We start from the raw sequence: 14,018 nt of genomic DNA, 5'->3' as shown, positions 1-14,018 counted from the left end.
TCTCTCTCTCATCACACACACACACACACACACACACACACACACACACTCCGCCCCAAAACCCTAAAGGGAAGGCAGGTTCCCTGCCCCAATTCAGGATGAGGTTATCCCTGAGCTGGCTACTCGACTATTAGCTAAAGATGGGATGTGGGTCTGCCTTAAAGGAATCCTAATATTGAAGGGAATAGAGGCCATCTCTATAAGCTGGCTGTAAGAGGGGTTCACAAGTCAGAAGAACCTATCAAACATGGACTTTACCTGCATAGATATTTGGTCATTTTCAAGGAGAATGTTCTGGCACACTTAGAATCGGTGAAGGAAGGTGCATGCTTGTCTCCACAGCTACTTAGGAAGCTGACCCTGGAAGAGTAGGAGCTGAGGGCCAGCCCTGGCTACTTAGCAAAAAAGGAAAAGTATTGTAATTATAGACTACCCCCCCCCACCTCCAGACAGGCTCTCACTGAGTAGGTCTGACTCCTGGAACTGACTCTGTAGAACAGGATGGCCTGAACTCACAGGGATCAGCCTGCCTCTACCTTTCAAGTTCTAAGATTAAAGGCTTGCATCACTATGCCCTTCATTTACTAATTTAAAGGGAAATGAAAAAGTACACCAGATATCAACTTAGCCCCCTGCAGAAAGCCCCAATTTACAGTCAGGAAAAATCAGTCTGAGTTTGAATAGGGTGGACAACACCTTTTCCTCATATCTAAATGCTGCAGCCTTGAACAATAAAATAAGGAAGGTTATTCTAAGAATTAGAGTCCTGCTATGAAGTTCTGGCTGTTATTAACTGTTTCTTGATAGAGTGATGGATTCTAAAAACCTGACGGGAAGCCAGCCTGGACCAACAGGCACCACCAGTTTCACAAGTCACTCATTCTGCCCAATGCTGGCACAGATTCCCATTTAGCTCCTACTCAGCTCTGAACCTCCAAGCCACACCTGGGATGTTTGTGGACTGGGTAGGATTGCCCAGTTCCAGCTTTGTCAAGGAGTCAGGAAGTGGGAAAGAGGACTCCCATCTTTTAAGAAACTGGGCACTGGTGCAGCAGCCCCTGAAGCTGAGGCTGTGGAAGGAGGCAACTGGAGGCTACACTGGAATGGTGGCAGTCCAATGAATCTGTGCTAGATGGTAAAGCTGGAAGTTAAGCTCAAGAGAATGTTAGGAGTGAAATCTACGTGTGTAAACACTTTTTCTAAGTTGTAAGGGGAACACTTCTGAGTCCTAGAACAAGGTTGCAGCAGAATCAACCACATGGAAATTGAGAAGCAGCAGAAGAAAAAGAGGGAAAGGGAAAGGAAGAGGGGTAAAGGGAGAGAGAGGGGGAGAGGACGGGGGTGGGGGGGGAGACCCTTTGCAGCGCCCACCTCCAGCATACACACTGTGGAGCCAGACTTAGGGTAGACACAGAAGCTTGAAAAGAACAACAGGTAGTGTCAGGGGGAGGCAGCATCTAGCCCTAATGTGTTGCTAAATAAAATATTTCTAGGCCACGTGGAAACCCAAACATCATTGAGGACATATCCTCTGTGACCCCTTTACCCTGATGAGACTGGGACACAGGCAGAGTAACCATGCTGAAACACAGGCTACTGACTCACCAAAGAGAAAAGCAGGCTCGGGACTGGAACAGTTTGACCTGAAGACTGCTCCCTGCCAACCTATAACTTTCTGAATGCCAGAAGCGGGGACTTGAATACCTTGATGTTTTCAGTGACCCTTGCACTTTGCAAGTGTACAATGAAGGGTCTTGCATTTGTGTACTTATTTGTGAGTAACAGAGGGATACTCTCGACAATGACAAAAATCAAAATCTTGCAGACTTGTCTCCTATTTCTATCTGTTCTGCATGTTCCTAGGAGTGATTCTCACTTCCAAGAGGAAGCCCAGTTATTTCAACTGAATAGCAGATCTCAAACAGCCTTAGACACAAGCAGTACAGTGCAGCCTGGCCTACGTTATGAGTATGTTTCCGTGTAAAAATTAAAAGTAACACAGCAAGCCATTTTTTTTTTTTTTTTTGCCTCTACCCACATGGAGTCCTGTGTGCATTTTAGCACTAGCCCTTACCCCCAGCCCTTCTCCTATAAGAAACTCCTCAGTGTAACTGAAAGACAGAAAACTTGTAATTCTGAAGTTTACTCTTCTGGGCATTGCTTTTGCATAGCTTTGGACAGTGCTAGCTGTGTCGTTCCAGGACAGTGCAGTAGGGAGAAGGGAACAAAAGTCTGATCAAAGAGTGTCACTCAGCAAAAAGACAAACCCCCCCCCCCGTGAGAATATTTCTCAAAAAAAAAAAAAAATCAACCCTGAAACAAGAAATGCTCAGGCAAGAAAGTGCTCTGCATTGCTTCTAGTAGGTCTTCCTGCCTGAATAACCTGCTGACAATTTTTGTTTTTTCGAGCTGCCTCAAAGTTATCTTATGGGAGGCGTTCATTCATTGTCATTTATTCCAACACCATAGTTTTGTTGTTGTTGTTACATTGTGTGATGACAAGATGTGCTCTTTCAAAAAATGAGAAAAATCTATGGAAAGTTGATTAACTTTGGTTCATGAGAAGTGAGGTCTGCTGTAAGCAAGCTGGCCGTTTTTTTTTTTTTTTTTTTTTTTTTTTTTTAAGGCTTTTGTGAGAGCTAATTCTGAAGATCTAGAAGAGTATTTTCTGGGGAATACAGAGCTGAATATGGGAGGCGAGGTCCCCCAAGAGCAAGGAAAGTCCTTGAGGTTATAAGGAACATAATTCATAAATGCAATCCTTGTGCCTGTTTTCAACACTTCCGCACATTGGACCTAAAGTCTACCTCTGAGAGGTCATTTTTAGAATTTATTTGTCTAACAATTTAGAAAAGTTCCTAACTTTTGAAACAGTGGTAATAGCTTTTCATACATAAAGTTATCTTACTTTAAGGTCTCTTTTCAATCTCGGTGTCTCTAAGAGAATGAAAAGAACTTTTATAATGTTAGCCTCATTTTACAGGGGAGAAAACTTCAAAGTAAGGAAAAAACCCACTAATCCCCATCCTGTGCCAGGTGCTCACTGTTCACTGTGTTCTGTGTAGCCTGGCTCAAGCAGGAGCATTTGGGCCAGGTCTCCAAAGAGGTGTGTGTGTGTGTGTGTGTGTGTGTGTGTGTGTGTGTGTGTGTGTGTCTCAAATGTTCAGGACATGAAGAACATTCTGAAAAGGAGATGTTGGTTTTTACTTTGCCGGGTAATGGAAGAGTCTAAGCTTCTAAGAAGAGAATTATAGGATCTATTCCACTAAATGGATGTCCAGGACTGGGGGGTGGGGATAGGGGGCTGGGCGTGACTGGTTTTTCTACTAAGATTCCCACTTCTACAATTCTAATCAAAACTTTGGAAATTAAAACGTAACTGCGAACTCTACATGGATTACATGTTAGAGAATGCTGCCAATTCTGTAGATATGTCTTTCAGAGAAGAAATATAAGAGACATGTCAGAGAACAGAAAACCATCACCACTTCCAGGCTCCAGTGGTCAGAACTCCAGATCTTAACCTAAGAAGGAAGACTTAAGGCTGTGAAGGCCAAGGCTGTGAACTTGTACTTTCCAGATGACTACAGACCCAGACACAGTGGAAGGCATAGGGCAATGCTTTCCTGGCTGAAATGCAGGAAAACTGGCATCTCTTCATCCCCTTTCCAGCTTTTCCTTTGAGGTATTCTATGGGGAACCATTAAGGAGGTACTACAATAGGGCTCTGCAGTTTATGTTCCCCATGTCACCTAAGTCAAATTCAGAAAACACACACTCACACACACACACACACACACACACACAGAGAGAGAGAGAGAGAGAGAGAGAGAGAGAGGAGTGACTGATCTTCTAGAGGCTTCTGCAGCAATGCCTGCTTACTGCTTCTCTATCCTGTCTTAAGTCTGAGCCTTTCTGACAATCAGTTCTCTTGTTAAGAGTTGAGCTCTTCACTTACTTGGGGAAATGCTAAATTGGAACTTTCTGTTCATATTAAAGGCTAAATGTGTTGCTTGAAATAAAGCATCAGCCAAATAAAATGACACGAGGTCCCTTGAAAAGGAAAAGACTCCAATTGTTACCATGCTTGTTGTCTTTTGTATGCAGCAAATTCTCTTAATTCAAAGAGGGGGGGGGGATAGGTCTTTTGCAGTGGAGAAATCTAGACCAGCACTATGAAAGCCAATTTCTCTTCCTCTTCTCTCTTTTCCTCTGCTTCAGCAGTGGTGTGAAGGTTCAGATACTTGGCGGAGGCGTCGTGAGTAAAGAGCCCCAAGAAGCAGTGATGTGCCAACACCGGGAACACATCCAGGTCCGCGGTGCGAAAATGAAGTATGTGCCGTTGAATTATTATTTTTGTCCTTTAGGTTTACATCTATGCCCTTGTATTATGTAAATTTCTGAGAAGCTGTGAATCACAGGGTTAGCTAGAGCCCCTCCCAATACACACACACACACACACACACACACACACATTTGCCTACTTCATAAGCAACAGGAGCCAACCTCATTCAGTCTGTGAGTGAGTCACACACCCTTGCCAGGCTCTTTGAGCTTTTTACTCTAGATGCAACTTCCATTCCAACTCTTGACCCAGACAGCCTTCTGAAGCCATCGACTGCAGCCCACACTGGGGCAGTCAGTCTTTAGTGACACAAAGAAGCCACAAGCCCTTCAAGGTCATCTAGGGTCAACAAGTTGCCCAAGGTTCTACAGGTTTCCAGGACCCTGGTCCTCTGTGAGACTAGTGGCCAGATTTAACTGAAGGGAGTTAAAGGAGACTTCTAGAAAGACAACGAAAAACTTCTAAATCTGAAAAACTGCTAAATTCAGACTAGGAGGTTAAATGTGTTTGTTTTGAGGTTTTGAGACTGGATCTCTGTGGCCCAGGTTGACCTCGTACTTGTTAGTGAACCTCCTGCCTCGGGCTCTCTAGGGTCGAGTTTACAGGCAACAAATATGTCCATCCAGCAAGATGGACGATCCAAATTGATATTTGAAAAAGTAGTAAGAGCCCTTAATAAAACACCAAGCTTCGCTCTTCTAGGCATTTCCCTAGAGTTGTTAAACTCAAGTAACAAACCTACTCTGGAGGGTGGAGCGAGGGGCATGGGGAGGGACATCAAAGAGAGTCGGTCCACAGCTTTGCAGTGAAAAGTGCGGCGGTGCCCGAAGTTGAGCACCTTCTGCCCGTGGAAGCTGTGGAAATCAGCTGTGGGCATGAGGTCTGGTGCCAAGGGTGTCTGAGGGAATTCAGGACTCCGAAGGACTCCATTGAAGTCTGTGACTAAGCTAGTAAGATGTAAAAGAGATCTCTTGTGGTAGGAAAATTTCTCCCTTTAGCTGGGATTATAAGCACCATAGACCAAGCCAATTACTTTTAACCACCAACCAACCCGGGCCTCAAAGAAAGGAATCCCCAGGAATCCAGACAAGAGTGGAGAGAACACACACACACACACACACACACACACACACACACACACACACACACTGTGGGACAATGGATCTGAAAAAATTTTTGAAGTTTATAACCAAGAAGTGCTACAGGTACTTTGAAACTGTTTAAGAACGTGACTGATAAAACTAACAAGAACAACAGCAACAACAATAACAACAGCAGCAGCAACAACAACAACAACAGCTTTCCTTCCTCCTGAGGCCTGCCCTACAGCAAGGTCTGTTTCCCTCCGCCTGACTCTTTGATTGACCCTTCACGTACACCCTGAGTGGTCAAAGCCAAGCTATTAGTGAACGTTCTGTTCAAAAACTTTTCAAACGATGGTCTCTGCCATCTGTTTCTGGGTCTTCTAAACGCCACCCTGCGCCCCCTCCCGAAACTTACGAGCCTTCCCCTCCCTCTTCCAGCCTTGTGCGCCAGTGGAGCAGGGAGGGAGGAGCGGGGATCGAGCCAGGGAGGGGCTGCAGGGCCAGTGACAGTCCAGAGGCCAGAGTTCGGGACTTGATCGGCCGCAGTCACGCTGGCTGGCGGACGCGGGGGCCGTGCCCTGGGGAGGCGCTGCGGCGGCTGAGAGTAGGGCGGGACACGCACAGTGCTGCGGAGCAAGTTGGAAGGTCCCGCACCGGGGGCCGCAGGAGACTAGCCCAGCTCTCCAGCTCTCTCCGACCCCACAAGCTGCACTCCCCAGAAGTGGCACCAGCTCCATCTCTCCCAGCCTCGGAGGCATTTTAGCTGGGCTTTGTGAACAGGGAACCAAGCCGAGCAGAACACGGCGGCGGAAACGGGAACTTTCATTTCGAATTTCACTTCGAGCTTCTAGCTTCTATTCAGGAGCTGGGCTCTGGCAACCGAAGCCTGGCCGAGGCGGGTCGCGTCTGTCCCCGCCGCAAGCAACCGGAACACACGTCCCCTTGGCAGCTGGGGAGCAAGGGGCCAAGCAGGCCGAGCTGTAGTGGAGCAGCCTAGGGCTGCGGGGCTGAGCATTCCCGAGCCCAAGCAGCTGTGGACCGGAATCCAGGAGGTAACTGACATCCTAAAAGGCTCTAGAGATTTCTGGCTCACGGATGTTGTTTTACCTCTATTGCTTCCCTATTGCTGTAATCTGTGTTATTTCAAATCCTAGTATCGCTTTTCCTTTCACGAGATCACTTATGGAAGAAAGTTTGAACGGAACACCGAGACTGCTTTAAAACCCTGGTCAACATCAAGGAAGAATCGCGCTTTGTGTTGGGTATGGTTTTTTTTATTGGCCAGAAAATGACTTTTAAAAATTGGGAACTTCTGAGAAGTGCTCATCAGCCAACTGCGTTAATCAGCTTTTCTACCACGGTAGACACACGTTGTCGGTGTGGAAGAAAAAAAATACTTTTGGCATGTCCTCCTTTATGCGTTTGCCTCTCAACTTTCAATAACACCGTTGCAAATTACAAGCAAAACTTTGCTGGGTTTTGATTGCTTGACTTTTAAGCCGCTCCGCGAAAAGATTGGGAAAGTTGAGTTTGTGAACTTCTTTTCCCACCAAGTCCAGGCCTGAGTGGTAGCCTTGCAGTGGAGAAGGGACACGCCCCACAGGCCTGTAAGAAACGGGTGAGAGAAATCCCAGCGTTAGGGTAGGGGTAGACACCAACCAGAAGCGCCCGATAGTAGCTACCTGCCGCCCGTTCCGACGGTTCTGACCGCTCCTAAATCAGAACGCTTCACTTCCTTTTACAAACCGATTTAACAAGCAAATGCTGTTTTGAGAAGAATGATTGTATTGCATTTAAACGAAATCCTAATACAAAAGAAATACTAACAACAAAAGTCTAGAGACAAACAACGGAGTGCTCTTAGACTCCTTCACCTATCTTTAGTTCACAGACTCTTAACTGGTGACAAGCCCCTTCACACGCTGTTCAACACGAACAAGAATTCTTTTTAAAATGTAACACTTTTATTCATTATGTGAGATTTATTACAATGCCCTTTGACCATATTCACCTCCCAGGTCTCCCTAACCCCCGCCCCCTCCTTCCACTTCCACTTCCACCTCTCCCCCCCACAAGAATTCTTCATTTGCCACCAAATCAACTGAAAACATACTAGTAGCCCTAACTGAACCGATGATGACATGCGTGTAAATGTACTGCGAAGTTAGTCCCACCGAGTATTCATTGAGAAAGTCTGAAGTCTTCAAGAAGCCTCTTTTCTTGAACCATAAAGAGCCTATCTATGTCTGATTCCATTTCCGCCCCCCCCCCGCATCTATCGCACAGCAGAAGAAACAACAAACCGTCAATCAGAAACAACGAGTGTAGAGGAATTTAGGAATGCCTTTCCTCTTCCAAAAGCAATTTGTATTCCCTTTGGTGTTGTTTTGTTAGACAGGAAACAGTGCAAATGAGCCCAAATATCTAGAGTGTCACCATTATCATCATCATCATAATAATAACAATAACAAGAGTTCAATCCTCCTGCTTCTTATTAGCTCACTGCAGCTAATACACTACAGTGGAGCATGCTGTAGCTAAAGAATATTGACTGTTGTTCTTGTGAAAGATTGCAAGTCAGGGATGTCTGTTGGGCCTGAAACCCCTAAAAGTATGATGAGTGTCAAATCAATGCGATCTGCTATGTTACAATATTTTCCAATTCATTTTTAAATTAAATAAGAAACCTCACCCGTAACTACTTCTTAAGGAAATAGAGATTACAGAATAATTGGTAATTTACAACTATCTTCTATTGTTTTTTAATTTCAGATGGCAATAATCTTTACCCCCAAATTCCTTACTTATGACAGGGGAAATTATAAAGGTCTGGGAATTATGAAGAACAGCAGTTACATTCTACAGAAAATTGTAACTTTCGATTGCGATTGCTATGTAGTAAGAAGAGTTTTCCTGTTTTTCAGTATTGATCCCACTTTGTAAATTAGGCCTCTTCATCTCAAGAACTGTCCTGACTTCTCAGGCTCTCTTCTGCTCTCCGACCCAAACACTTAAAGTCAACTTACATCAGGGTTTAAAGTTGATAGGTAGGGCAACTAAATTTTGCTTTAAACAGACTACAGATTATAGGATTCTTCAAGAAATTCCAAAGAATCTGCACATTTCTATTTTGCTAAACAAACAAAGCTCCTTTATATTCTTATAAGTAAACCAAACATTTGGAAGCTGTATAGAAACTTCTAAATTTTCCAAATTTATTCTCTGTGTTGGTAACTTTTTCTGTAATTTCCAATGTTTTGTAGTTAAAATGAAGTATTCATTTCTGACATTAAGAAACTGTTCCTAAATACATTTTCTATTTTAAGACTATCTTTAGCTTACGGAATGCATATTAAACGTTAGTACAAGTTTTGGTTATATACTGAGTGGAAAACATTAACACATATTGGCATATCAAGACTTGGATTTGTAAAATACATCTTCGGACTTTGGGATTAGCATGATCAGAGCTAGCTCCAAAGAAAGGGGGAGGGGAATAATTGATGCCTTGCTGTATTTACTCAAATGACATTTTCAAACACTATTCAGAAAAGGCAAATCCCGAAAAGACCAGTGTAAAGCAAACTATTGAAATGTTAACTATAAAAAGCCCTTAGCTAATAGCTAATATTTTCCTTTTTAAAAGTTAGTGTCCATTAAAGAGGCAAATAAAGACTTTTTTTTTCTTTGCCGCTGAGGAGGGGGAGGGGGAGGGGAAGAAGAGAAGAGGGAGGGACACGCGACGAACGTAAAAGAAACTGGTGGCACTCAATCAAGAAGGCAGGTAACGCTCCAGAGGCCGGTGAGTTGTTCAAGTCAGCTGGGGGCTCCAAAGCTTTCCTGTTTCTCGCCTTTCTGCTTTCTTCTTTAAAGTTGTTCCGGCGAGGGAGGAGTGCAGCAGGAGAGAGATTTTTCCGCTGTTGGGAAGGCAGGTAGGAAAGGGAATCTGATCCGCCCCAAAAGGTAGCAATTAAAGTCTTAACCTCTACCCATCTGTCTTGGGACAGGGACACTCCCGCCCCCCCCCCCACCTTTCCTTAAGCAGTCCGGGTCACCCGCACCCTTTGTCTGATCAGGGTGAAGGACCAAGGTTCTGAGGTCCCCAAAACAAATTGAGAGAACATTTCCAGTTGAGGAAAAAACTGAGGCCCCAAAGGGTTCCAGAATGCCTCCGGATTTTTGTGTGGCCTCCTCTTCTCTGCCAGGGTGCCCTGTACTGGCTCCCACCCTTCTCTGCTTCTCGACTCTTCCCAGCTAGAAGTGCCTGGACACCTGAAAGGCCTAGCCACTAAGGGGGGCCTCAAAACAGCCAGACTTTTCCACCATCTGGCTTCTTAGCCGCCGCAACTTTGAAAAAGATTTCTGTTGGCCCTTATTTTTTTTCCCCTAGCAATTATTTCCCCAGCATCCACTTAGCTGTCCCGCCTCGCTGTCAGGCCCCAACAACTCCGCTGTCTTCGTTTCCACCCCACTGGGCGTCCCTGGCAGAGTCTAAACTGACTCGCACAGTTTGGGTGGGGCGGAGGAGCCTGGATCCCTGAATTGGTATGAGCTAGAAAGGGGGTTTGGAGAAGGAAATAACTTCAAAGCCAGTTGCCTTCATTTGAACCCCAACTTGGCACCTTCCAATACACTGGCCTTAGGCTCAACAATCCCCGGCTCCCACATTCACCTCCCACGGCTGGCCCTTTCCAGGGTTCTCACCGGAGGACAGCACATCCCACTCTTGTTGGCCAGATACCCGTCACCCGGTCCACACACGGTAGAGTTAACTCACCAGGCTGATGGTGCTTGGAGTTTGCAGGCAGCTACTTACCGCGGCCTCCAGGCGGTGCGTGCGGTTCAGGGCTCCTCCGCTCAGCTTCCTCCCGGAGCTGGCTTGAGAACGGCGGGGTTTCCCTGTGGTGCGCAGCCCCAGGAGCTTGCCTGGGGTTCTGTTCTTCGCGGCCGCAGGCTCCGGGTTCACTGTTCCGGGGAAGGCGCGCGCCGCGGCTCGGGCGGGAGCCTCGGGAACCCGCGCCGTGGGAGCCTCGGCTTCTGCGGGCTTTTTCGTGGAAAGCTCGCACAGCTAGCGAAACTCAGCCCCAGGAATTTGGGCCCAGGCATCACAACCTGAGGGCGCTGGGCGCGCGGAGGGGCGTGGGGGTAGGGGACTCTCAGGGTCGCCAAACGCTCTTTGGGGAGGGGTGGGGGTCAGAAATGTGTCCGTGGTCCGTGGCCACCACACTTAGTTCTGCGCGCACAGACATTCGGGGTGTCGCGTGCACTGACTGCTACTGAGCGGCACGCCGACGCTGGCAAGCCGGGGTAGGGATCGATAGATTCTATTCCCCTTCTCGGCTCCACGTTTCAAACGCTTTGCTCGGAAAGAGCAGTGGGCACAAGTTCTTTGGAGAAATGCCTTTTCGGGGTTCTCTCTGGAAACCCGAGGAAGCGCGCTCTCGCGCGTGATCGTGTGAGTTCAGTCCGCGTCTAGGTCTCGGGCGGTGTGGCTCCCGCTTATTCTTTGCAACTCAACTTTGTGGTGCCAGTGCGTCTTTCCCAGGCCTTATTGCCATGGGCATCGCTTTGACGAAACCACAAACGCATAACAAGCCTCCCAAGGCCTTTACATCTCAGGGGCATTTTGGGAGGCCAGTTACCTGCTGGTGTGTTCCAAACGGTCCAGACGCGGCTCGTGCTGTAGAGACTCCTTGATTCAGGGACCGAGCCCCACCTCCCGACCCCCACTCCCAGCGCCCCCACCCCACCCCCGGAGTCCCTGAGGATGAAAGTGTGCTGCGTAGGAGGCAGCGTGGCCGGAACTGAGCTCAGGCATGGCAAGCAAAGAAACCTCGGATTTTGCCGTCAGAGGTTTCCTGGTCAAGGCTTTCTAGAGCCTGGCGTTTGATAAATATAGCCTGGCATTTGCCCCTGAATTAGACTCTGTTTCCTTATTTAGCCCTAGCACAATGATTTTAGGTGATGTCACTTAGAGCTAAACGAGAAAATTGATCTCAGATTTGCTTGGCCTCTAAAGCCTTCTTAAGCAGATTGAGAATTAAAAAGACAGAGGAAGCTAGGGGGAGGGGTAGCTGAAGAGTAGAGGAGTGTGTGCGGGCTGGTGCTTACGCGTCGGGGAGGGCTTGGCGCAATGCGGACAGCGCCCCCGCCTCTTCTGGGCGGGGGAAGCTCTCTCACCAATGAAAAGTAGTCACCGACTGCAGAGAAAAAAAAAGTTTTCCTGTTGACTGTTGGAAGCGAATTGAGCAATTATCTAGTTTACCTTCTCCTCTTGGAAGTTAACGATTGGCGAGATCTTGGCTGCGTTATTGACACAACACTTTCTATTGATAGAAATAAGTAGTGATTGTCCCCGAGTCATTGGTGCGCCAAGAACTCTGCGATGGGCTGGCAGGAGTCCATTGGGCTGGGCAGGCAGGTTCGGCTGGTGATGCTGGGGAGGAGGAGGAGGAGGCTGCTGCTGGTGACCGTGCCTGTCCTCTCCGCAGGTCTGTGACAAGCAGGGGACGAGGCAACGATCCCGCGACTCAACCCCGGCGGACCGACGCTGGCGACTCAGTCATGGACAGTAGCTGCCTCAACGCGACCACCAAAATGCTAGCGACTGCTCCAGCTCGGGGCAACGTGATGAGCACGTCCAAACCCTTGGCTTTCTCCATCGAACGAATCATGGCGCGCACCCCTGAGCCTAAGGCCCTGCCGGTCCCCCACTTCCTGCAGGGAGCCGTGCCCAAAGGGGACCCCAAGCACTCTCTGCATCTCAACTCGTCGATCCCCTGCATGATCCCTTTCGTTCCCGTGGCGTACGACACGAACTCCAAAGCGGGAGTGAATGGCTCAGAGCCCCGCAAGGCGAGTTTGGAGGTTCCGGCGCCGCCCGCGGTGGCGCCCTCGGCGCCGGCGTTTAGCTGCAGCGACCTGCTCAACTGCGCGCTAAGTCTCAAGGGTGACCTGGCCCGCGACGCGCTGCCTCTCCAGCAGTACAAGCTGGTAAGGCCGCGTGTGGTCAACCACTCTTCGTTTCACGCCATGGGCGCCCTGTGCTACCTGAACCGAGGTGACGGCCCGTGCCACCCGGCTGCGGGCGTGAACATCCACCCGGTGGCCTCCTACTTTCTCAGTTCCCCTTTGCACCCACAGCCCAAAACATATTTAGCCGAAAGGAATAAACTGGTTGTCCCGGCGGTGGAGAAGCTCCCTTCGGGAGTAGCTTTCAAAGACCTGTCCCAGGCTCAGCTGCAGCATTACATGAAAGAAAGCGCCCAACTTTTGTCGGAAAAAATCGCTTTCAAAGCCTCGGATTTCAGCCGCGGCTCTCCTAATGCCAAACCCAAAGTTTTCACTTGCGAAGTCTGCGGAAAGGTAAGTCTTATGCAAACAGGAGCTCCTTTCTTCCTTCCTTCCTTCCTTTCTTCCTTCCTCCCTTCCTCCCTTCCTCCCTTCTTTCCTTCCTTCCTCCCTCCCTTCCTTCCTTCCTCCCTCGCTTCCGTTTTAGTATTTGGGGATTGGGAGTATAAACTTATTTTGCCCCCTCCCTTCCTCTTATCACTTTGAATCCAAATCTGTTGTTCCATTAACCTGCTTTCTGTGTGTTTAATTTTTCAGGTCTTTAATGCGCACTATAATTTAACTCGTCACATGCCGGTGCACACAGGAGCCAGACCCTTCGTGTGCAAAGTGTGTGGGAAAGGTTTCCGACAAGCTAGCACCCTTTGCCGGCATAAGATCATTCACACACAGGTATGGTCCTCCGTCATCAGTTTACCCGGAAGGCTTCGGAACTGTTTTGCTGGGAGTGGGTGGTGGTGGTGGGGATATCGTCGATATAGCTTCACTCACTCTTAGCATAAGATCTGCAGGGCTGTGGAGGTTGGCCTGGGAGGCCTTGTGTTGTCATCTTTGTTCTGTTTAAAAGCTTCTGAGTGTTAGTGTACTGTGCTGGTAGGATTCACCATCATAATAACAAAGTACATTAAGTTCTCTATTCTTCCCTTTCTCTCTGCTGCTTAGGAAAAACCTCACAAATGCAACCAGTGCGGTAAAGCGTTTAATAGAAGTTCCACGTTAAACACACATACCCGAATTCACGCGGGCTACAAACCATTCGTGTGTGAATTCTGTGGCAAAGGATTTCATCAAAAAGGTATTGAGCCCAGGAGATGTCTTCTCAGGGTGGTCGCAGGAAAGCCCTACTGAATATTTTTTAAATGACCTGTAAAGCCATACTGGAAGTTTTTAAATGACCTGTAAAGTGCACCTGGTTACCTGAGCTGAAGACGGTCATTTTTATTCCCTACTCTCCGGTCTGACCAGTGTTAGGAAAGGCACATTTGGTATGTCAAAGGGTATCTCTTTGTAACCTCCAGTTTTTGTTTAGTGTAATTGGATAAATAATGTGTATTAATATGTAGAAGAAATAAATTCAGTGTGCTTAAAAAAAGAAACGTAGGGGAATCAATGCCCTGAACCCTGGGTCAAAACTGTGGTGGCTCTTCAGGCTGCCTCCTTACGTTTTATGCACCATCTGTCTTCTTTTCGAGCTTTGTTCATCATCTTATCCGAGCCATTTTTTTTTTTTTTTTCTG

At 47.6% G+C, this 14,018-nt stretch overlaps 1 protein-coding gene across 2 annotated transcripts in view; it reads left to right on the top strand.

Moving 5' to 3' along the window:
* The first annotated feature begins 3,616 nt into the window (after positions 1-3,616).
* Positions 3,617-14,018, top strand: part of Fezf1 (FEZ family zinc finger 1) — an 11,493-nt gene continuing 1,091 nt past the window's right edge. The window contains exons 1-5 of one of the 2 annotated variants that reach the window (XM_031381267.1): positions 3,617-3,685; positions 4,225-4,332; positions 11,922-12,795; positions 13,039-13,173; positions 13,444-13,576. In XM_031381267.1, the coding sequence (XP_031237127.1) occupies positions 3,636-3,685; positions 4,225-4,332; positions 11,922-12,795; positions 13,039-13,173; positions 13,444-13,576 (1,300 nt within the window). In that variant the 5' untranslated portion in view covers positions 3,617-3,635. Of the gene's footprint in view, positions 3,686-4,224; positions 4,333-9,195; positions 9,233-11,921; positions 12,796-13,038; positions 13,174-13,443; positions 13,577-14,018 lie in introns of those variants that run through there. The other variant, XM_031381269.1, reaches the window with a different exon arrangement.

Source organism: Mastomys coucha, unplaced genomic scaffold, assembly GCF_008632895.1.
Source record: "Mastomys coucha isolate ucsf_1 unplaced genomic scaffold, UCSF_Mcou_1 pScaffold20, whole genome shotgun sequence".
Classification (NCBI taxonomy): domain Eukaryota; kingdom Metazoa; phylum Chordata; class Mammalia; order Rodentia; family Muridae; genus Mastomys; species Mastomys coucha.
The sequence above is the reverse complement of the archived record's forward strand: the minus strand, read 5'-3'. Positions and strand labels throughout refer to the sequence as shown.